This window comes from Macrotis lagotis, chromosome 4 (assembly GCF_037893015.1).
Source record: "Macrotis lagotis isolate mMagLag1 chromosome 4, bilby.v1.9.chrom.fasta, whole genome shotgun sequence".
Taxonomy (NCBI): domain Eukaryota; kingdom Metazoa; phylum Chordata; class Mammalia; order Peramelemorphia; family Peramelidae; genus Macrotis; species Macrotis lagotis.
In genome coordinates, this window is record NC_133661.1 from 245,907,313 (window position 1) to 245,932,850 (window position 25,538).

The window sequence follows — 25,538 nt, forward strand, 5'->3', positions numbered from 1 at the left end:
ATAGAAAAACTGGGATGTAAAGTTTTAAGTGACTTGCCTAGGAGTTACACGGCTAAGAAGTATAAGAATTAGAAATTTTTTTTTTAGATTGTTTTTTCAAGGCAATGGGGTTAAGTGGCTTGCCCAAGGCCACACAGCTAGGTAATTATTAAGTGTCTGAGGTCAGATTTGAACCCAGGTATTCACTGCACCCCCTAGCCACCCCAAAAATTAGAAATTAAATCTAGGTATCTTTACTTTGTGATCCTGTTTACCCAACATGCTGCTTACCTCATTTGTGATTAAAATTTTTTAAATAATTGTTTATACATACATAGATTCATACAAACATGCATGCATATTTATTTTTTCTTCCTTTCATTTTGATGACTGTTCTTTGAAGTGTTGCAAACACTTCCTTTGATTTTCAGAAATTCTGAAATCTTCAGTTCAACAGTTTTAAAGAGCCTATTAAGTGCAGAGTGCTCTACTAAGCAGGATTACAAGGACAAAAAAGTCTTTGTTAAAAAAAGTCTACATTTAAAGAGCTAACATCTTGTCTCTGCCAAATGTTGAGAAATATATTAATATTTTTATTTGGAAAACTGATTTTTTTTAACTTGGAAAAGTATGATGCCATATTGACTTTAGCTTGTTTTTCTTAATAATCTCAAGAAATTTGCCTGAATCATTAATCAAATCAAACTTGCTCAGAGATTTGTTCTTTTTGATAATGAGAAAAAATGTTAGGAATAATTTCATTTCTCATAAATTATTCTCTGGATTGATATCCCTTTTCAGTTTTTCTGTATTTTGACGGTCATGCATTTGAAACTAAGAGATAGCTCAGTGGTCTTGGACAAGTCTCTTAAGACTCTGCAAACTCAGTTTCCTTATATTTTTTTATTTAAATAAATTATTTTACTACCTGGCCCAATGCCTATGAAAATTAAATGAGATAATGTATGTGAAACTGCTCTGTATACTGTAAAGTATTATATAATATTTAGGAAAACTGAGAAGTTTGAAGGAGACTATATTTTAAATATCTTTATCCCTCATTAAACTTCTTAGGACTTGTATGTCTGAAAAATGTGCTTATCTATGACTGGGTTTTTGTGTTTTTTTAAAAAAAATGATGATTTGTCTATTGGCCAGAAACCCTTACTGGTTTGATTTTTGCTGCAAGTGGTTTTTCAAGAGTTGAAAAGGAATTTTGTTTTCTGAACATTTTACTTTATTTCTCTAAGCAAGCCAGCAGGAAATATTGGAAAGAAACATTGGAAAGAATTTGGAGTCAGTGGATCTGGGTTCAAATTCCAATTCTGCTGTTTTCTGTTCATGTGACCTTCACCAATTCTTTTTGGACTCAAGTTTCATTATCTGTAATATGTGATTTTCAGAAAAGAGATCTTGTGATCTTTTGCCCTTATAAATCCTGTGAGCCTATGATCCTGATTGAGAGAGCTTTGAAAGTATTTAACTTCTCATTCAATTGAATTGTATATGCATATGAATTATACTATCACATTAACTTTTATTATCAAAGACTGATTTGATTTAGTCCTGTCTCTGATCCTTTGCAGAAAACTTTTTAAAAACTTCTATGCCCTCATAAACAAGCAGATCAATTTCAGATATTTTTGACCGATTTTTTTCCAATTTGACTTGATGGTTATTTAAAAATTGCCTAAGTTAAGAGAAGTGTCAGTAAAATAATGAAACTTATTTAATTATACACTTGATCTCATTTATCTACCTTTCTATCTATATGTAATCTCCTTAAATTATAGGAGATTGAATTGAGGTCCAAAATCTTTAAAACCAATCCAATGTTTTCCTCAAGTACAAGCCAACTATATTAATTTAGTTAGTAGTTCTACTTTGGGTGTGTCTCAAATCAACATTGATATCTTGTAAAGAGTTCTACCCGTAACATTCCTAAAACATAAATCTGCTACACATCACTGGTGTAGAGAATGCTGGGCCTCAGCAAATTGCCTGGCTTGTTACTGATTTATTCACTTGAGAGGGAGTAATTTTAAAAGCAAAAGGAGCTTTGGACCAGCATTAAACATAGTATGTCAAAGACAGTTGACAAATCTTTTGCTGAAAATATTTCTTCAGAAATAATTGGGGGTGGCTAGGGAGCACCGGCCCTGGAGTCAGGAGTACCTGAGTCCGGCCTCAGACACTTAATAATTACCTAGCTGTGTGGCCTTGGGCAAGCCACTTAACCCCATTTGCCTTGCAAAATTATTTAAAAAAAAGAAATAATTGAAATTTTTATTCTCATTTATCTTAATATATATGTGTATACATATACACATACATAAATTTATATATACACATTTATTGTACACATATGCACCCATTTTACCCCCAATTCTGTAGCCATATTTATCAATTTCCACTGCCTTATCCAATCATAGACCTTTGGATTTGTTGGTTCTTCCCAACTATTGTTGCAAATCCAGTGGAAGTTTTAGCTTCTTGAGAAAATTGGATGAGTCTTACAAATAGGTTTCAGAAAATGTTGTATTCATAAAATTTCTTTTCATACCATCAGATTTGAATTTAATTTGTTATCCTCAACTGAATTTTCACTCCACTTTTTTTGGGGGTGGGGGCAAATATTTCTTCTGACAAAACTCTGCTTAATACTTGGTACAGGTAATTTTCTAGACAGATACCATTTTGAAAATTTTATTCCGCATGTCTCCTTAATATTTCACAATATGCATCAATGTATAATTGTGTTTGGTTACATATATGTTCTTTTGCCACCCCTACATATATGTTCTTAAAGTAATGGTTTATTTGTCATTTTGTGTCATTGGTGTTTGTCAGGTCTCCAGTGAAAACAGGAAATCACATTTCTTCAGTAAATTTTGACAATATTTTCCTATTGCTTGGCTGGAAATGTCACTGTGCATCAATTGACTGACCACCTTCTCTGTAATAATACCTCATAAATGTAAATTCTCTTTAAACAAAAAGGAAGAAAAAGGGGTGAGATACATAATGACTAAGATGCTAATTCAGTTACAATGTTTGACAATTTAAATTCCAATAAAACTAATGAGGGGATATTCTACTCCTGCCAAGATCAGGAACTGTAGAGACAGTGTTTCAGTTGCTTGCACTGTGACAGTTTTCTCTTTTGTTTCCATTAGGTCTCATTTCCTTTTTATTTCTGCTCTTACACAAGAGTATGCCATCATATGAACAGAAACTTAGTTAAAATCATATGATCCCACTAAGGCTTAGTGGTAAGAATTATTAGGAATCATATGATTGCGTAGTTTATACTTGTACAATTATGCTGTAATAAAAATATTTATTATTTCATCATATATTTGAAATTTTAAATAATAAAATAAAAATTTTATTTTGATTACCTTTTCCTGAAATGCTTGATTTGCTATGCATCTGTTAAACTTGCACAAAGGAAATAATTTATTTTTAAATGTTGTGTTTATATTTTTTATTGTATGGGTTAGAAAATGATAAGAACTTGCTATGTACCAAACTCTGGTAAGCAGTGGCAGCACAACTCTTAAGGCAACAGAATATTAGCACCACTTTTCCCTCCCTCTGGACCTGACTGGAAGTTGTTTTTTTTTTTGTGATGTTTGTCTTCCTGTATGGTCCAGGTACATAGAATTTATGTACTCTTTCTTTTTTTTTTATTTAATTTTTTCCTCAATTACATGTAAAAACATGTTTTACCTTTCATTCTTTATAACTTGGAGTTCCAAATTCTCTCCATCATTCATCTCATCCCTCATTGAGAAGGCAAGCAATTTAACAAGGTTAAATGAAAATGACTTATCTAATTAGTAATATTTTAATTAAATTATTTTCTTTTGCCTAGACCCATGACTTCATTGTTTGGTGAATTGTTGCTAATAAAATCTTCTGCCATTGCAGATCCATAGCTATTTTGAAACATAGACTTTTGAGAGAGTTGCCTGAGGGCATTAAGAGGTACTAGGTATCCTATTTTACCCAGGATCATGCAGCCACTAGGAATCAGATGCAGGACAGGAGCTCAGGTCTTTCTGACTCCATGCTGGCTCTATCCCTCAGGTGATGCTGGCTCTTACGCTCACATGAAATTTGTCATCTCATCATTGTGGATGTTTCTTCTGGTGATCCAGGTTTCAAACCAGGATGACAGTTTAAGGTCATTAAAGGAGTTTGTAGTTTCCTAAAGACTTTCTAGCATGTTCACTTTCTCCTATGTAAGTTGGAGCCCAACTCTAATATACTAGAACATCTGTCCAAAAATAAATGTACTGATGAAGAAGCTGTGTATGTATTCTATCTAAATCCATGTTGCAATCTGAACAATAAAACTTCATTTGACTTGTTTACATTCTTTGCTTTTTGGTTGGATTTTTTAAAAAAATCTGAACTTATGAAATAAATTAACTGTATCTTTTTTTAATGTTCTTTTAAGTTTTCAATTATATGTAAAGATAGTTTTCAACATTCAAGCTTTAGAGTTTCACATTTTTCTGTCTCCCTTCTCCTCTTCTCATGACAGTAAGTAATTTGATATAGGTTATATATCTACAGACATGTTTAACTTATTTCCATATTAGTCAAGTTGTAAAAGAAGAATAAGAACTAAAGGGGGGAAACTGTGAAAATAAGAAAAAATACAAAACAAGTTTAAAAAGTGAAAATAGTATGCTTTGAAGTCAGCATTCAGACTCCATATTTTTTTCCTATGGATGTGGATGGTATTTTCTGTCACAAACCTTTTAGAATTGCATAGCTGATCATCACCCAATGATGTTGCTTGCTCTCTCTCTTTTTTTTTTTAAGTAAAAATAAGTATGCTTCAATCTGTATTCTTTCTCTGGGATTGGAAAAAATTCTTCATCATCAGTCCTTCAGAATTTTCTCCCTTCACAACACTGGCTGGAGAAAAGTTATCATTCACAACTGATCATCCTAAAATGTTACTTTGTATATAGTGTATTTCACATTGCATCTGTTCATGTAAATCTTTCCAGGTTTTACTTACTCATCATTTCTTATAGTAGAATAGCATTCCATCATAATCACATGCCACAACTTGTTCATCCATTCCCCAGTTGATGGTTATCTCCTCAATTTCCTTGCCGTTAGGAAAAAAGCTGCTATAAATATCATTATACCTCTAGGTCCTTTTCCATCCCATTTTTCATCTTTTCAGTAATATGGACCTGGTAGTGGCACTGCTAGGTCAAAGTAATATGCATGGTTTTATAGTCTTTTGGACATAGTTCTGTATTATTCTATAGATTGGTTGAATCATTTCACAATACCTCTAACAGTTCATTAATGTCTCATTTTTCTCACATCCCCTCCAACATTTGTAATTTTCCTTTTCTGTTCTATTAGCCAATCCAGTAGGTATAAGGTAGTAGCTCAGAATTATTCTAATTTGCATTTCTCCAAAAAAAACTACCAAAGATAGTATTGATAATCTTATATGACAACTGTTCATTTCTTTTGGTCATTTATCAACTGAGGAATGGCTCTTAATTTTTATAAATTTGACTTAGTTCTCTGTGTTTGAGAATTGACGACTTTATCAGAGAAATTTGTTTCAAAAATTCCCCGTTACTATTGCTAACTGTATTTCCCTTCATCTTGTTCCTCTCACTTCCATTTATTCTATTCTTTCTTTCCTTTTAACCTTTTAAACAAAAGTGTTTTGCCTCTGACTACTTCCCTCCACAATCTGCTCTCTTCTGTTTGCCACCCCCACCCCCTTTCACCCTTATCCTTGCCCTCCTACTTTCCTGTAGGATAAGATAGATTTTTATACCCAATTTGAGTGCATTCTCTTTCTGAGCTAGTTCCGATGAGAGTAAGGTTCAATTACTCCCCCTCAACTTCCTCTTTCAATTCGCTGGAAAAGCTTTTTCTTACCTCTTTTATTTTATATTCATTTTATTTTACCCATTCTACCTCCCCCTTTCTTCCATTATCAGCAATGTTAGAGAAGATTTTATTAGCAACAGTTTCTTCCGCATTCCTCTCACCTCTTAATTCCATTTTTAATATATTATTTCTTCATATTCAACTCCTACCTGTGAACTATCTGTATAAACTCCTTTTTTTAATTGTCCTAATAAATGAGAGTTCATATGAATTATCAGTATAATCTTCCCAAGCAGTAATACAAGCAGTTCGCCGTCATTAACTCCTTAAGATTTCCCTTTCCATTTTCCCTTTTTATGCTTCTTTGAACATCAAATTTTCTATTCAGCTGTGGTCTTTTTCATCAGGAAAGTTTGAAAATCCCCCATTTCATTTAATGTCCATATTTTTTTCCCTGAAAGAGTGTGTTCAATTTTGCTGGGTATTTCTAATTTAAGCTTCTTTGCTTTCTGGAATATCAGATTTCAAGCATTATTATTTTTTAATGTAGAAGCTGCTGAATCCTGTGTTATCCTGACTGTGACTCCATAATAATTGTTTCTTTCTGGCTTTTTGCAGTATTTTGGGAGCTCTGAAATTTGGCTATAATATTCTTGGGAGTTTTCATTTTGGTATCTTTCAGGTGGTAATCAGTGGATTCTTTTTTTTTAATTTATTTTTTATTCTCATTTTGTACAAATTTTTTTTACATTAATAAAATATTCTTGTTTACAAGCAAACAAAATACCCCTCCCCCTATGAATATAGATAGACTTGCTTGGGCAAAAAAACTAAAGGGGAGAGAAAAAAAATTAAAATAAAAAAATAATAGTAATAATTGTAGGTATGTCCAGGTGGCGCAATGGACGAAGCACCAGCCCTGGAGCCACGAGCACCTGAGCCCACATCCAGCCTCGCAGACCCAACAATCACCCAGCCATGTGACATGCAAGCCACCCAATCCCCACTGCCCTGCAAAAACCAAAAAAGAAGGAAAAAAAAGACCCAAAATAAAATAAAATAGTAATAATAGTAGGGGTGGCTGGGTGGCAGACAGAGCATTGGCCCTTGAGCCAGGAGCACCTGGGTCCCAATCCGGCCCCAGACACCCAAAGATCACCCTGCTATGTGACCCCAGGCAGGCCACCCAGCCCCAGTTGCCCTGCACCCTCCCCCAAATAATAATAACAAAAAATGTGCTTCAGTCTTTGTTCCAATACCAACAACTCTGTCACAGGTGGATCACATTCTTTATGATAAGTCCATCACAAAAGTTACTTCCATATTTTTCCAGCATTGCCATTGCTGATTGCAACTCCCTCCTTTCTTATTTCTCCACTACCATGTACTATATTTTCTCTCTCCTTTCACTCTGACTCTGCTGTAGGGTAGCTGAGTGGTGCAGCAGACAGATCCTCGGCCCTGGGGCCAAGAGGCCCCGAGCCCCACTACCACCCCTTAGGTCCAGCATCCACCTAGCCCTATGGCCCTCGGGGCACACAGCAAGCAGCTTGATCTTTCTGCAGCCCAAATCCAGGAAACAGAAGCAGGCGGAGCTGGTAAGCAGGAACCCCCAGGGCATGAGCCCATTGAGCTGAGGGAGGGGAGTGAAGAGAGAGACTGTGGAGCTCTGTTCTCTGCCCCTGGAACAGGACTCTGGGGCTCTGACCACATTCAGATCCTGATCCCAGTCTAGGCCCCCCCTTAGAACAGCAGCGCCCCCCGCCACCTCGGCCCCGTGGCAGAGGGGGCGCTTATGATCATTCACAGACCAGGAGGGAGGACAGGACTTCACACACTGAGACCCTTGTGGGAGTGTCCCAAAAGCTCAGGAAGCACCCTAAAAAAAACAGGCTTAGGCTGGGAAAATGAACAAGCAAAGAAATAAGAGGAAGACCATTGAGAAATATTTTGCAAATGAGCCCAAGAAGGATCAAAATACTCAGTCTGAAGATGAGGAAGCACAAGGTCCTGCATCTAAAGACTCCAAGAGAAACAGAAATTGGGCTCAGGCCCAATAGAGCTCAAAAAAGGCTTTGAAAATCAAATGAGGGAGTTGGAAGAAAAACTTGGAAAAGAAAGGAGAGAGATACAGGGAAAACATGAAAATGAAGTCAGCAACTTAGTCAAGAAAATCCCCCAAAATGCTGAAGAAAATAGCATGCTAAAAACTAGCTTAGGTCAAATGGACAAAACAGTTCAAAAAGTTATTGAGGAGAAGAATGCTTTAAAAAGCAAAATTGGCCAGATGGAAAAAGAGATAAGAAAACTCTCTGAGGAGAATAAATCCTTCAGACAAAGAATAGAATTCAGGGAGATTGATGAATTTAACAGAAATCAGGAATCAATACTTCAAAACCAAAAAAATGAAAAATTAGAAGAAAATGTGAAATATCTCATTGAAAAAACAACTGATATGGAAAACAGACTTAGGAAAGATAATTTGAAAATTATTGGAATACCTGAAAGTCATGATCAGGAAAAGAGCCTTGACATCATTTTCAAAGAATTACTACAGGAAAATTGCCCTGATATTCTAGAAGCAGAGGGCAAAATAGAAATGGAGAGAATCCACCAATCCCCCCGAGAAAGAGATCCCAAAAAACCAACCCCTAGGAATATTATAGCCAAGTTCCAGAACTCCCAAGTCAAAGAGAAAATATTACAAGCAGCCAGAAGGACACAGTCCAAATATCATGGAGCTGCAGTCAGGATCACACAGGACTTAGCAGCAGCTACATTGGAAGCTCATAGGGCTCGGAATACAATATACCGGAATGCAAGAGAGTTTAGAAAGCAGCCAAGAATGAACTACCCAGCAAGGCTGAATGTCCTCTTCCAAGGAAAAAGATGGACTTTCAATGAACCAGGGGAATTTCAAAGTTTCCTTTTGGAATGGGCAGAGCTGAACAGAAGGTTTGATCTTCAGATACAGGACTCAGGTGAAGCATGGAGATTGGAGGAGAAGGGGGGAAATATGAGGGACTTAATGAGGATGAACTGCATGTATAGAAAAATGATACTGATAATATTCATATATGAACCTTCTCAGTTAATAGAGCAGGTAGAGGGAGCTTTTATAGTTGAAGCACAGGAGAAAGCTGAATTCGAAGATAAAATATGGTGTAAAAATGGAGTCAATAGGAAAAAAGGGAAATGGAAAGGGAGAAAGAAAAAGGAGAGGGGGAATAGTCCAAGATATTTCACATAATAACATTTTTTTATTACAATGAGCTATTGCAATGATATGGAAGAGGGGAGGCAAGGGGGAATGAGGGAACCTTTGCTCTCATCAGAGATGGCTAGGAGAGGAAACAGCAAATATACTCAATGGGGTATAGACATCTGGAGTAAGAAGGAGGGGGGAGCAGGGGGAAGGGGTGGGGATGTGAAGAAAGGAGGAGAGGATGGACCATGGGGGGACAGTGTTCAGATATAACACGTTTTCTTTTTTACTTCTTGCAAGGGGCTGGGATTGGAAGGCCTGCCCAGGACCATAGGGCCAGGTGGATTCTGGGCCTAAGGGGTAGTATGGGGGCTCAGGGCCTCTTGGCCCCAGGACCAGGGATCTGCCTGCTACACCATTCAGCTACCCTACAGCAGAGTCAGAGTGAAAGGAGAGAGAAAATATAGTACATGGTAGTGGAGAATTAAGAAAGGAGGGAGTTGCGATCAGCAATGGCAACAGTGGAAAAATATGGAAGTAACTTTTGTGATGGACTTAGCATAAAGAATGTGATCCACTCACGACAGAGTTGATGGTGTTGGAACAAAGACTGAAGCACATTTTTTGTTATTATTATTTGGGGGAGGGTGCAGGGCAAATGGGGCTGGGTGGCCTGCCTGGGGCCACATAGCGGAATGATCTTAGGGTGTCTGAGGCCAGATTGGGACCCAGGTGCTCCTGGCTTAAGGGCCAATGCTCTGTCTGCCACCCAGCCACCCCTACTATTATTACTATTTTATTTTATTTTGAGTCTTTTTTTTTCTTTCTTCTTTTTGGTTTTTGCAGGGCAGTGGGGATCGGGTGGCTTGCGTGTCACATGGCTGGGTGATTATTGGGTTTACGAGGCTGGATATGGACTTGGGTGCTCGTGGCTCCAGGGCTGGTGCTTCGTCCATTGCGCCACCTGGCCATACCTACAATTATTACTATAATTTTGTTTTATTTTAATTTTTTTCTCTCCCCTTTACTTTTTCGCCCAAGCAAGTCTATCTATATTCATGGGGGGAGGGGCATTTTGTTTACTTGTAAACAAGTATATTTTATTAATGTAAAAAAACACATTTGTATGAAATGAGAATAAAAAAAATTTTTAAAATCTTACTATGTGAAATATCTTGGACTATTCCACCTCTCCTTTTTCTTTCTCCCATTCCATTTCCCTTTTTTTCTATTGACTCCATTTTTACACCATATTTTATCTTCAAATTCAGCTTTCTCCTGTGCTTCAACTATAAAAGCTCCCTCTACCTGCTCTATTAACTAAGAAGGTTCATATGAATATTATCAGTATCATTTTTCTATACATGCAGTTCATCCTCATTAAGTCCCTCGTATTTGCCCCCTCTCCTCCTATCTCCATGCTTCACCTGAGTCCTGTATCTGAAGATCAAACCTTCTGTTCAGCTCTGGCCATTCCAAAAGGAAACTTTGAAATTCCCCTGGTTCATTGAAAGTCCATCTTTTTCCCTGGAAGAGGACATTCAGCCTTGCTGGGTAGTTCATTCTTGGCTGCATTCTAAGCTCTCTTGCCTTCCCGTATATTGTATTCCAAGCCCTACGAACTTCCATTGTAGTTGCTGCTAAGTCCTGTGTGATCCTGACTGCAGCTCCACGATATTTGAACTGTGTCCTTCTGTCTGCTTGTAATATTTTCTTTGGTTTGGGAGTTCTGGAACTTGGCTATAATATTCCTAGGGGTTGTTTTTTGGGATCTCTTTCTCGGGGGGGATTGGTGGATTCTCTCCATTTCTATTTTGCCCTCTGCTTCTAGAATATCAGGGCAATTTTCCTGTAGTAATTCTTTGAAAATGATGTCAAGGCTCTTTTCCTGATCATGACTTTCAGGTATTCCAATAATTTTCAAATTATCTTTCCTAAGTCTGTTTTCCATATCAGTTGTTTTTTCAATGAGATATTTCACATTTTCTTCTAATTTTTCATTTTTTTGGTTTTGAAGTATTGATTCCTGATTTCTGGTAAATTCTTCAATCTCCCTGAATTCTATTCTTTGTCTGAAGGATTTATTCTCCTCAGAGAGTTTTCTTATCTCTTTTTTCCATCTGGCCAATTTTGCTTTTTAAAGCATTCTTCTCCTTAATAACTTTTTGAACTGTTTTATCCATTTGACCTAAGCTGGTTTTTAGCATGCTATTTTCTTCAGCATTTTGGGGGATTTCCTTGACTAAGCTGCTGACTTCATTTTCCTGTTTTTCCTGCATCTCTCTCCTTTCTTTTCCCAGTTTTTCTTCCAACTCCCTCATTTGATTTTCAAAGTCTTTTTTGAACTCTATCATAGCCTGAGCCCAATTTCTGTTTCTCTTGGAGTCTTTAGATGCAGGAGCTTGTGCTTCCTCATCTTCAGACTGAGTATTTTGATCCTTCTTGGGCTCATTTGCAAAATATTTTTCAATAGTCTTCCTTTTGTTTCTCTGATTGCTCATTTTCCCAGCCTGTGCCTGGTTTTGGGTTCCTTCCTGAGCTTTTGGGGCACTCCCACAAGGGTCTCAGTGTGTGAGGCTCTGTCCTCCCTCCTGGCCTGTGAATGACCATATGCACCCCCCTCTCTGCCACAGGGTCGAGGTGGGGGGGGGCTGCTGCTGTTCTATTTGGGGGGGGCCTAGACTGCGATCAGCATCTGAATTTGGTCAGAGCCCCAGAGTCCTGTTCCAGAGGCAGAGGACAGAAGAACTCTGCAGTCTCTCTTCACTCCCCTCCCTCAGCTCAATGGGCTCATGCCCTGGAGGCTCCTGCTTACTGGCTCAGCCTGATTCTGTTTCCTGGATCTGGGCTGGGCAAAGACCAAGCTGCTTGCTGTGTGCCCTGAAAGCTGGCTCCACGTGCTAGCTCTGGCAGAGGTCCCCCCCCATACCCCAACTTTGTGCCGGGTGCTCCCCGGGGTGCAGCTCAGGGGACTCCCCCGCTGCTGCGAGCCGTGGCTCCCAGCACCCTGGGGCTGCCTCAGGGAGGCAGAAGTTCTTTCACTCTGGGGGGCCACCCCTCCGGCAGGCCGCCCCTCTGACCCTGACCCCGGGGAGCAGAGCCTTTCTGCTCTTTTCCAGGTTACCTTGAGTAGAACTGCTTCACTGGTTCCCTTTGTGGGTTCTGTCTCTCAAAAGTTTAGTTAGAGTCCTTAGTTTATGAGTTTTTATCAGAGAGCTCCTAAGACTTGATCCCTTCATGTCGCCATCTTGGCTCCGCCCGCCCCCCCACTGGATTCTTTGAATTTCTGTTTTACCCTCTTGTTCTAGAATATCAGGGAAGTTTACTTTGATAATTTTTTTTTTTGAAAGATGCTGTCCAGGTTCTTTTTTTCATCATGGCTTTCAGATAGTCCAATAATTTTTAATTTCTCTTGGATCTATCGATCAGTTGTTTTTCCATTGAGACATTTCATATTGTCTTCTAGTTTCTCACTCTTTTGATTTTGTTTTATTATTTCTTGGCTCCTCACAGTCAGCAGTTTTCCTTTGTTAAGTTCTGTATTCTAAGGATTTAGTTTATTCTTTGAGCTTTTTTACCTCCTTTTCCATGTGGTCAATTCTGCTTTTTAAGGCTTTCTCATTGTCTTTTTGTACCTTTTTTTCCATTTGGCCCTGTCTAGTTTTTAAAATGTTATTTTCTTCAGTATTTTTGGATCTCCTTCTTCAAGCTGCTGACTTGTTTTTCATGATTTTCCTGGATCACTCACATTTCTCTTTTCAATTTTTCCTCTTTTTTGAGCTCTTCTGTGGCCTGAGACCAATTCATATTTTTCTTGGAGATTTTGGACCAGTGTTCCCAAGGCTCAGACTTTGTCTTCCTATATGGGATTGGAACCTTCACTGCTGACCTGCTGCCACACTGGCTTCCTGAGCCTGGACTTGAGCTGCACTGTGGCTAAGAGTCTCCCAATAGCTATCCTGTTTCCTACCTATGCTGGGCTATACTTCCCCTATACCCAGAAGAGACAGACCTTTACTGAAGATTGTCCTTGATATCTTGAATTTAGAACTAGTTTCATTCTCTTTTTGGTGAGATCTGTAATTAAAGTCTGTTTAGAAACTTCATTTCAACTTGTTTGAGGAAAAACTCTGGATGCTTTCTAGCTTAGTGCTGCCATCCTGGCTCTACCCTAGAAGTCTCTTGAAAGCTTTGTATGTAGGAGCTTTGACTTTGTTATCTTATAATCATATGATATGAACTTCCCTGACCACCTTTTTCTCTTTTGTTTGCTCATTTCCCCAGACTATGACTTGCTTTGTTAAACATTTGTTAAGGTAAGGTTCTGCTTTCAGATTATGGGAGGAGGATTGTTCCAAGCTTTTGAGCTTTTTTGCAGTTGTTTACAGAGATGCTTCTAGGAATCTGCAAGTTTTCAGTTCTTACCAGTTGGTATGATCTAAGAAGAGGTTTTTACTACTCTCTAGGTCTGTGTTCTGGTTGTATGGGTGATCTGTCACAAGTGCTTCTTTCTGCATTGGAACTGTGAGAAGGGTCCCTGCTCCTCTGGGACAGCAAATTCTGTTGTGCTACACTGCTCCTCTTTCAGGGATTGTGATTTGGGACTGTAACCCAGATCAGAATATGGGCAAAGTAATGGAATCCTGCCCTAGTGATAGCACAGAGACCCCTGTAGTCTTCCTTATTGTCTGTAGATTGAGAACTCCAGAAGCAGTTGCCACTGATATTATGCTTCATTGTGAGTCCTTTGGGATTGTCTTTGATCATTGTATTGCTGAGAAGAGCTAAGTTATTCATTGAAAAATATTGCTGTTACTGTGGACAACATCCTCCTGGTTCGACTCATTTCACTCTGCATCAGTTCCTGTAAGTCTTTCCAGGTTTTTCTGAAATCATTTCCATTTCCTTCTAATATGCTAATCAAGGGTGTTCCTTATGTTTAAGGAGATTATTTTTTTTTTTTAGGTTTTTGCTAGGCAGTGGGGTTAAGTGGCTTGCCCAAGGCCATGCAACTAGGTAATTATTAAGTGTCTGAGGCGGGATTTGAACTCAGGTTCCCCTGACTACAGGGCCAGTACTCTATCCACTGTGCCACCTAGCTGCCCCAAGGAGGTTATTCTTTAGAAAATTTCACAGATATGGAAAGTAAGCCTGATTAGTTGTTATTGCTATTTTCTCATTCACTTTTTTTTTGGTTATTGTTTTAATAACACCTGAAAATAGTATTCTACCCTTCCACTGTTTTATAAACCAGGCCCTCAATGCTTTTAAAGTTGTTTCTTCTGGCAAAGATATTCTCATGATACATTTACTTTTCTCATTTTATTCTTTTTAGTACCATTTCTACTTCCTCCATAGTCACCTCAAGGACTGTGGTATTGGCATCCAGATGTGGGACTCTGCTTTTTCTTAATGTGAAGTTTATTATAAAAATCTTATTTTGTTACTTTTCCTTTGTTGTCCTCTTCATTTTCAAATACCATCAAGATGACTTTGCCCAGTTGAGTTTCTTGCTAAACTTTTTAAAACTGATTTTAGGCTTTACTGCTTCTCTGTTTTATAAGGCAATCATAACCTTTTTTTTTTATCTTTCATCTTATTTCTCTGTGAGATTTTGCTTATGAGTTTATATTCTAGGTTTTTTTGGCAAGGCAATGGGGTTAAGTGACTTGCCCAAGGTCACACTGCTAGGCAATTATTAAGTGTCTGAAGCCTAATTTGAACTCAGGTATTCCTGACTCCAGGTCCAATGTTCACCTAGCTGCCCCATGTTTTTTTATTCTAAACCAGTATTGCCCATGGCTGTCATCCTATCTGTACAGAACAACTGATTTAGGAATGATTATGGCATCAGTAACAAATAATTTCTTCTCTGTGAAAATAGTCTTGTTTTTTATGATGTTATTAGATGCACACCAGGTTCAATGTGATTTTTTTCTTGCATAAAATATTTGTGTTGTATGTAAGCATAAAGGATCTGTGTAGTCTATATGATCTTGAGGTCTCTCATCCTTTCTATCTGATGCATATTTTCAAATACTTTCCATCATCCTCATTTATTCCTTTGTTTTTTTTGCAAGGCAATGGGGTTAAGTGACTTGCTCAAGCTCACATAGCTAGGTTATTAAGTGTCTGAGGCCACATTTGAACTCAGGTTCTCTTGACTCTAGGGCTGGTGCTTTATTCGCTGCACCACCTAGCTGCCCCCATCCTCATCTATTCTTTTTTATCTGTTGATAGAATTTGGACACTCTTCTTCGTGAAATTTCTCTATAAATTCCTATTCTGCAACAGATTTTGGTATATATGCTGAGATTATTTTTATGGTGATTTTTTTGCATCTGCCATTACAAGATGACCATATTAAATGTTCTGTGAAATGATTTTTTTTGTTGACTTAAGGTGCATGGTACAACTAATTCTGTTAACTTTTTAATTTGTTTTTCAAGGCGTATCTTTTAGCCATCCCTTATTATGCTACAATTTTTTCTGTCTTAAAACTTGTATTTATTATGTCAAAAGATAACTTTGATCCCCTAGTAAGATGGTCATTTGTGGCACATCGAACAAAGATATCACATTTTACACTATGTGCAGCTAAGCCAAGTAAATATATAGCTGCACCAAGAACTAGGTGATTCTTGGTACTCTCTTTTCTGTCATTCTTCTAAAGACTGCAATTTAAAAGCAGGACAACTGAGGACTGTTTTATATTTTTCTCTTGTTTCATGAATTACCATGGTCAAATGATTTATCACTACATTAACAGGCTGTTGATGTTGAGTTTCTTATGACTCAGACTTAGTGTGATGCCAATAACATGTACAAATATAAGATCTTATATTCTGTAAACATGATCTTCAAGTCTGTAACTCACTTCTAAGTAAACAGTGAGGCATCATAGGTCCTACTCATTAAAGATTTCGTGTGAATTTACTTCTTAATTATGTATGTTTATTTGCTTGTTTTCTGAGTAAACACATACATATAAAGAAACTACAAAATTGAGTACTGATTACTGCTTTTAAAAAATTGCACCAAATCAATGAACATACAACAATAAAAAAATGCTGCTTTTCTTTTCTTCAAGTTCATCTGAAATCCTTCAACATTTGTCTTTGTTTATATGTTTGTATGTATTTATATACTTTCAAGGTGCGTACATTCTAATGGGAAAGGAAGGATCCATGAATATCCATTCTTAGTTTTACCCTTTCCTCCTCTTTTAAAAATTCTAAACTTAAAATAAAAATAAAATAGGCTACATAAAGAACAGAATAAGATTGTACATGAAACAATATTATCTATAGTTTATTTTTCTTTTTTCAGTTGATGTTTTATTTTTCCAATTATATGTTATGAAAGTTTTTCAACATCCATCCACATGCATCTGCATGTTTTTAAGTTAACATAATTTCCTTCTATCCTCCCTTCCTACCCCCACCCTTCAGTGGTGAATAGTGATTATACATACACATTTTTGTTTAACATGTTTACAAATTTGTCACTTTCTGCATGAGGAATTTGGATTTGGGGGGGGAAAAAAGAAAATCATGAGATAGGAAAGAAATACATAGGAGAAATTTTTTAGAAAGTGAATGTAGTATTCATTCATATTCTGTAGGGTTGTTTTGTTTTTCTTCCTCTGGATGAGGATAACTTTGTCCATAGCAGGTTTCCTAGGGTTGTCCTTACCCTCTGAACTGCTGAGAGGAGCTACATCCATCAAGATTGATCAATTCACAATGTTGTTTAATGTGTACACTGTTCACTTGGTTCTGCTCTCTTCACTCAGCATCAGTTTCTGTAATTCATTCCATGCTTCTCTAGAATTTGACCGTTCATGGTTTCTTATGGGACAGTCTAATTCCATAACATTCATATACTATAACTTGTTCAGCCATTTCCCAATTGAGGAGTATCCCCTCAATTTCCAATTCTTTGTCACTACAAAAAGAGCTGCTTTGCATAATTTGGAACACGTGAAACTTTTCCCATTTTTCATGATTTCTTCTGGATATAAGCCTAGTATTGGTATTGCTGAGTCAAAGGGTATAATCAGTTTTATTGCTCTTTGAGCATAATTCTGTGTTTTCTCTCCAGAATGGTTGAATCAGTTCACAACTCAACAATGCATCAATGTCCCAATCCTCCCACAACCTCTCCAACATTAATCATTTTTCCTTTTTGCCACCTTAGCCAATCTGATGTGTGTGTTTAATATGCATTTCTCTAATCAGTAATGATTTGGAGCATGTTTTCATGTGATTTAATGTATAGCTTTAATTTCTTCATTTAAAAATTATCTGTTCATATCCTTTGATCATTCATCAATTGGGGAATGACTTACAACTTTAAATTTGGTACAATTCTCTGTATATATAGAAAGCCATTTACTTTTCTTATAAAATAAATAATGAATCTATTATTCAATTCACTTTTTAAAAGTAGCTATTCACTTCTCAGTTCTACTTGTCTTTATTAGCTCTTGTCTTTGATAGGGTTTCAGTGAGGAAGTCTCAACCTGTGGCTTTAAGATCTTCAGTTTCTTGCTTAGTGTTTGTAATCTTTATTAATAATTCTAAACTTCTTCAGACTGTACAGTTGTGCCCTTGTGAATTACTAAAAGAGGGTCTTAACCATCTGGCTTAACCAGTCTTGGGAGGTCTTTGCAATGTTTTGGATGCATGGGCTGGGAAGAGAGGAAAGGTTTTTATATTGTTAGTAGGTTGACAAATAGAAGTCTTAATACCTCCAATCATCAGTGCTACTCTCTTCTGACTTAATAGATGATCTAACATCTTTGTAATTACACCATTATTCCTTGTAGGATTAGTAACTGATTTCTTTTCAGAGGATTCAGAAACTCTTCTGATTGAGTAGAAACTTTACTTTTCTTAGCATTAATGTTCTTTTTTCTCTTTCATTTCTCCTAAATGGTTCATTTCTCCTAAAACCTTTAAAATGTAGAGTTGTTTCTCAATCACTTTTACATTCTCTTTGAGGAAGGAGATTAACCTGTACTGTGAATAGAACTATATATGGTCACTGAAAAATACTCTATTTTTCATATTTGCTGGAATTAAGATCTTTAGACCTTTATCATTCTTGCTAATAATACCCTGGAGATTGTCATTTTTTTATGCTATAGTTCTAATATATGAAAAATTTACATATATAGCAATACTTCTATATTCTATATTCTACATTCTACATATATAGCAATACATTCTACATTTACATCTATATTTATGGACCAAAATGTTTGATCAACTGTGTATATAAAAATACTGTTTTTCATAAACATGGTGCCCATCTTCCATCCCACCAAAGTTTGAGGTTTCTTGCCTTAAGGGTTTGGAGGGAATGATAGACTTAATTTTGGACATGTTAAATTTAAAGGGTCAATGAGATATCCACTTTGAGTTATCCATTAGGTAGTTGGAGATTCAAATCTGGAGGCTTAGGAGAAAGGTTTAGGGCTGGCCAAGTAGTCCTGCGGATCATTAGTAGAGAGGATAATTGAATCCATTTGAGATGAGATCATCAAGTAATCTAGTAAAAGAAGAGAAGAGGTCCTAGTTTAGAATCCTGGAGAACACTCATTATCTGGCTTCTGTGATACCAAAACTGATTACCACTGATTTTCCCCTCTTTTCTTCCCCCAAGAAACTTTTAAGTGTTTTTTATAAGAAAAGATATTATGACAATATAATTTGTATAGATATATCGAATATTGGTTTCTTCCTGCCTCAAGTGTTACTAATTTTTTCTCTCTCTAGTTAGTAGCTTATTTCTTCTAATTCTTAAAAATTTTCCTACTATTCCCTGGAATATAATATTTAGATTAAAAAAACTGGAAGAGGAATGTCATATTTGGAAATTGCTACGATGAGACCTGTTTTTGAGATTTGTCATTTGATTGTCTGTTTTCCAGTTACTTGCATTGTGAATGAAGTTCATTATGCACTTACTATGTGCAGAGAAGGGCAGCTAAGTGGCACAATGGATAGAGTACCAAGCTTGAATTCAAGAAGGCTCATCTTTCTGAATTCAGATTCAGTCCTAGACTCCTAGTAGCTGTGTGATCTTGGGCAAATCACTTAGCCCTGTATGCTTTAGTTTCCTCATCTGTAAAATGAACTGCAAAAGGAAATGACAAACCACTCTAGTGTCTTTGCCAAGGAAACCCTAAATGGGATCATGAATAGAATATATTTGAGTAACAAAAATGTGCAAAACCCTGTGCTACAAATAAAAGATAGACAGTTACTGCTTTTTAGAAGCTTATATGCTTATCAGAGATGGAAAGGAAGACAACACACAGAATGGCTGTCCTATTGATAAGGCTTATTGGTCTGTCAGCTTATTGGGAGGATTTTAGTTGATGATTCTATACTCATTTAATCACTGTGAATGATCATATTCATTCCATTGGGAAGTGAAACTGGAGCTGGAAGAACTTGAGCCTCATGACCATTGGGAAGGAAGCAAGAGAAAAGGAGTCAGAGGACTTGAATTTGAATGTCCCTCCTATAGGAATGTATTGGCATTCAGTTGAGAAGGGAACCTGGGAAACAAAGAGTGGTGGTGGGGAGAGTAGTTCCTACTGGGATTTGGGCAGGGGTTGGGGTAGAGGGAGGAGACTTATAGCCTGATCAGTTCCATGTCATCTAGTATTTTTTTTCCTTAACCTTTTAATGCATATTTTCATTACATCTGAAGTTTTTCTGTAACTCTTCAGTTTCTTTTACATATGCCTGTGATTTTCTTTTCTTTTTTTTTCAAGGCAATGGGGTTGAGTGGCTTGCCCAAGATCACACAGCTATGTAATTATTAAATGTCTGAGGCTGGATTTGAACTCAGGTCCTCCTGACTCTAGGGCCAGTGCTCTATTCACTGTGCCACCTAGCTTGCCCAGACCTGTGATTTTCTTACCTTTTTACCTTGAATGTGTTTCAGGCTATCTTGTTTCTTTTTTCCATCTGTGTTTCTCATTTTCAGTTTTTTGAATTGTTCTTTGGAATTTTTTAAGGAGACACTTTTTGTTGCTTTCCTCATTTTTTACCTTCTGTGAGAGCAATTTTTTTGTCCCATAGTTGTTGCCTTTTTTAAAGGAATATATATAATGAGATTTGTTCCCTGCAATGTTTTCAATCTGCTATCTTGACTGGAAAGTCTCTACTCAAAAAAAACTGAAGTTAGACCCTACTAGTAATTTTAGGACTTTACTTTTAAATTAAAATCCTTTTCTCATTGTGGTTGGGATATAAATAAGTTCTAAAGTAAAATTTAACTTTTGTCCTAGATTCACCATGTTACTCAAAATGGAGGACTGTATAAAAGACCATTTAATGAAGCTTTTGAGGAAACCCCAATGCTTGTTGCTGTGCTTACATATGTGGGGTATGGTGTTTTAACACTCTTTGGATACCTACGTGATTTCTTGAGGTACTGGAGAATTGAAAAGTGTCACCATGCCACAGAAAGAGAGGAGCAAAAGGTAAATGAGATTTTGTTGATTTTGTATTGAAAGTTTGTTCTGATTTTTTTTCCCTCAGTCTTCACAAAGATTGTTTTATTATTCTGAGTACAGTAAAATGAAAACATTTGGAGCCAATTCAGATTACAAAGGAGGTAATGACCCCTAATGGGGAAAAAATAAGTAGAAAACATCTATGATCACTCTAGACTATTCCAATTAACAAATTGCATTCACAAGCTAATTTGTAAGTTAATTGTTTAGACTATCTCCCCTCTGAAATAAGACTATGATTAATGTATTCCTAAGCTAACTCAAAGAAACAGTGCTTTTAATGATGATTTACTTTTTCAGCCAGCCTACAAATGGTTTAAGTTGGCTTAACCCATATTGTAGTTTGAAATACTATATTTTCCATATAAACTTAGCACAGAGCTACTGTATTATGTTTTTTGTAGTCCAATAAGTATGTATTTAACTGTCTATCGTATAAATAGTAATAGTAATGTTCACAGGGAAAGGTACTGCTTTTAAATAAGGGCATGGACATAGTTTTTAATTAAACTCATGGAGCTTTTAGCTCCTATGTAGTCTCTAGTCTAGTAAAAATGTAAATTCTAATTAGAACCATACAAAGAAGTAATAAAATGAAAGAATAAGGCAGACTAACATTCAGATTGATTGCTGGTTCAGTGTTTTCAGCCATCTTAGCTGTTAGTGGATAATTAAATGTTTAACCAATTGTAGAAAACAACTTAATAGAGATGAAAAAATGAATCATAGCTGATATGGTGATGTCACAGATAATTTTTTTTTTTTGGCAAGGCAATGGGGTTAAAGCCCAAAGACCACACAACTGAGGCTGATTTGAACTTAGCTCTTGACTCTGGGGCTGGTGCTCTTTCCATTGTGCCATCTAACTGCCCCTATAGATAATCTTAATCAAGTCAAAAAAAAAATCATATGAGCAACCTTTGTACATGTTATTCATTTTAAATATTTAACAATTAGAGAAACAATTTTAGAGTAAGCTTTTGTTCAGTAAAATGAATCCAAATAAAAGAACAAAATTGAATATAAATAATTTTAAATATGGTTTATATAGGTACTTGAGAGTGTATGTCATTCTTACCCTGACTTTTGTCACTTCCCTAATTTTTCCCATATGGACTTTTGCTCCCCACTTTAGTTGGTATCAATAACTAAACAGAAAGATTGATTTATTGTCAGACTGATTGCCATAGCCCTACTTCTTGAAGGTCAAAGTGGGAAAGCAAAGTTAGCATTCAAGGAACTCTTCTTTTATGCATACTAAACTCCAGGAGTTCACAGAGAAATTTCTACTGAGATCCCCAAGATAGTGAAGGGACTCTCCTTGCTCTGTGACCCAGTTCAGCAATTTCTTCACACTAGTCTTTACAGTTAACTGCCTTCAAATTAATTACAAAGTGAAAGGCTATATTGTGGAGAGCTTTTTTTCATGTAGTAGATTGATTTGAATGGTGTTCATGTTTTAAAGACTTTCCTATGCATTCTATGAGATGCATAAACCATTGTTTTGGTAGTTGAAGAAAGAAAAGATACGGCAAGCAAGCTACCCTCCAAAATCAGAGAACTAGATCTTTCCACACATAAAGTTTGTAATTTGTGAATATTTTATAAATCTATGTTGTATGAAAGGAAATAAATAGATATATAAAAGTGTATCACTACTCCTGGGGAAACTGTAGCTTCTCCTTTATATCAAAGACAGTGCATTATGCAAAATAAGTCTCTATAAGTTCAGAGTACTAAACCAAGCCTGATTAACCAAAAAAAAAAAATGAAATATACTTGTGTTATATTGTAGTGCTATTGGGATTAAGTTATCTCAAAGCTTTTTATTAGTCAGAAAGTATATAGATTACAGCATGAATTTATATTTTAAGTTTGTAAAACTGAACAGGTTGTATTGTTTTTGATTTTTTGCTGAATGAATGCTTACCTTAAATTTACTTGCTTCTCCAGTTGTTTAATTCCTGATTTGAATAGTTTATGTACATAGTAGATATTCAGATGACCTGTTTTTTTTTGATTTGCTTGATAATTTATTTGTAATATGATGCTCTCAGCAGTGATTAATTTTTTCAATTGTTTTCTCTCATTAAAGTAACCCCTTGTTTTTAACCCTCTGATAAAATGGTTGCAAACATTGAATTACTATCAGTTTGTTGGCCCTAGGATAGAATTAAAAGTAGTTGGAAATTTCAGAGAGAATTAATTTAAAAATGCATTAAATTAGGGTGGCTAGGTGGCACAGTGGATAAAGCACTGGCCCTGGAGTCAGGAGTACATGGGTTCGAATCCAGTCTCAGACACTTAATAATTACCTAGCTGCGTGGCCTTGGGCAAGCCACTTAACCCCATTTGCCTTGCAAAAAACCTAAAAAAAAATCATTTAAAAATGTATTAAATTTAATGCTATTAAAATTTGAATGGACTGCCTGGAAGGTCATATTTCTTCTTCATTAGTGATAAAAACTGACAACATTAGTTGAAGATGCTGTAGAAGCAAGATATGTATTCATATGTTCACATTGAGGATGGACGATTAAAGAATTAATTTGAACAGTATGTGATGAATCAGGCAAAATAACGTGGAAGTGTGAATTTGAAAGAAATAGAAGAATTGAAGAAAAGAAAGGTCCAAAAAATGTCCAAATCTTTGTAATATTTAATTTTTTGTTTGTTAATCTTGAAAATTTCAGATTTAAGCTAAACTAGAGAAATTTTTAAAAGTTAACACTGCTTAATAAACAAATTTCTTAGGTTCCACAGGACTTGAAGATTATTATTGTTAGGATAATAAAAAGTCCTATTTACATAACCCTTTGAGATAGGTAGTGAAAGTATTATCCCTTTTTTTTTTTAATAGATAAGGAGCTAAGGTGTAGTAACTGGCCGGGGTTCAGAGAGAGAGAAAAAGGGTTAAAGGAATGAACACAAAGGAAGGTCTTCTTTTTCCAAGTTCATTACTCTTTCTGCTCTCCTAAAGAGTCTTCACTTTGAGAGGTACCTAGATAGGAGAGAGGGAAGGAATGTGATGCAATAATGGGGTTCAAATACCCCCTCAGTTCCAAGGGATTATAGCATTCACATTACATCCTATTATTACCATTCTGTGATCTCTTCTAGGTAGCTGCATCTTCTCAACAATTCTGTGTCATCTACCCTTCTTCCTTCTTTCTATACCTAGTGGAATTATGCTTTTCTTAGGACAATTGATTCAAGGGACTCTAAATTCTTCAATTAACAACCATCTGATTAAGATGGAGTAAGAACAACTTCATACATTTTATACTAATTAGATATAATTCCTGTTAGAGTTCTTTGCCCTTTTAATTGTGTAGACCTGGATCTCAATCACAAATATTGAGCACATATGTTTGGATTAGACTGTGTGTGTACTTTTCCCAGAATATTGCTTTTTTTTCTTTTTTTTTTTTGCAGTAGGAAGGTACTAGTAGTTTAGATACCTATATTGTTTTAGGTCTAGTAGGACTTCAAAATTTTCAAATTCATTAATATCCATATATGAAGAAAATGGAAATTATAAGGAATCTTGAAATTAATTAGTATTTTCATGGTAGATTTTAAATGATTTTATTTACAAAAATTGAAAGATGGGATGATAAGGTTCAAAGACTTAGAGATGGAAGACAAATCAGAATCAGCTAATTAGACCCCAATATTTTAAAGTTAAGGCCCGGTTGTTTGAGATTTTTCATGAAACAGCCCTGTCTGGATTTAAGCCTTGGTCTGCATACAAATTTAATCCTCTTTTTACTACGCTGCTCTGAAAGGAGATAAGGGGGAGGGCCTCATATGTGACTACAACCTGGATTGTTTAATTTTCATATACAATAGGAGGAAATAGATTTGATTGTGTGAATAAGGATTCCTGGAAGAATTTTGTTCTTAACTTCCTTCAAAATGTACCCCTCAGAGTTTTTCCTGGTAATTACTGTTGTTTTTAAAAGTGAAAATAGTATGTTTTCGTCTACTTTCAGAGTCCTTGGTTGGGTTTTTTTACATTTTTATTTATTTATACATTACTAAAATAGTCTTGTAAGAGCATACATAATCTCCCCCAATCCCCACAAAAATAAAAAAACCTCATGAAAAAATAAAGTGAAAGAAAGAAAAAATTGTATTTCAGTCTGTGTTCAGATGCCATCAACTGTCTCTGGGGTAGATTGCATTCTTTATCATAAGTCTGTCAGAGAAGTTGCTTCCATATTTTTTCCCACAGTTGCTATTGCTTATTGTATTTCCCTCCATTCATTCCTTCCCACTCCCATTTATTCTATTTTCTCTCCCTTTTCCCTTTGACTCTCCTCAAAAGTTTTATATGAGGCAGCCAAGTGCAGTGGACAGAGCACCAGCCCTGGGACCAGGAGGACCAGAGCCCATATCCCATCCCAGACACCCAACGATCACCCAGCCATGTGATCTTGGGCCGGCCACTAATCCCCCTCCTTGCAAAAAAAATATATATATATATAGTATCCGACTATCCTCTCACTCTCTACCCTCTCCTCTCTCAACTACACTGCCCCCTTCCTTCCCCTGTCCCCTTTCCCCCATGCCCTTCCTCTCCTTTTCTCTGTAGGGTAAGAGATTTCTATAACCTATTAAGTATGTTTGTTGTTTCCTCTCTGAGCCATTTCTGATGAGAATGAAGGCTCAGTCATTCCCCCTCACTTTCTTCCTTCCACTCTATTGCAAAAGCTTTTTCTTGACTCTTTTATGTGAAATATCTTAGCTCATTTTACCTCTCCTTTTCTATTCTCCCAACACATTTCTATTTTTACCCATTGACTCCATCTTTATAATATATATACCTTCATATTCAGCTCTCCCCTGTGCCTTGTCTAAATTTGCTTCTCCTAACTGTTCTATTGAATGTCCATCTTTTCCCCAGAAAGAGGGTGCTCACTTTTGCTGGGT

At 36.4% G+C, this 25,538-nt stretch overlaps 1 protein-coding gene across 2 annotated transcripts in view; it reads left to right on the forward strand.

Annotated features, from left to right (window-relative positions):
- SPTLC2 (serine palmitoyltransferase long chain base subunit 2) overlaps window positions 1-25,538 on the forward strand; it is a 233,632-nt gene that overhangs the window by 65,531 nt on the left and 142,563 nt on the right. For both annotated transcript variants that reach the window (XM_074235631.1, XM_074235630.1), the window contains exon 2: window positions 20,376-20,570. In XM_074235631.1, the coding sequence (XP_074091732.1) occupies window positions 20,376-20,570 (195 nt within the window). The remainder of the gene's footprint in view (window positions 1-20,375; window positions 20,571-25,538) is intronic.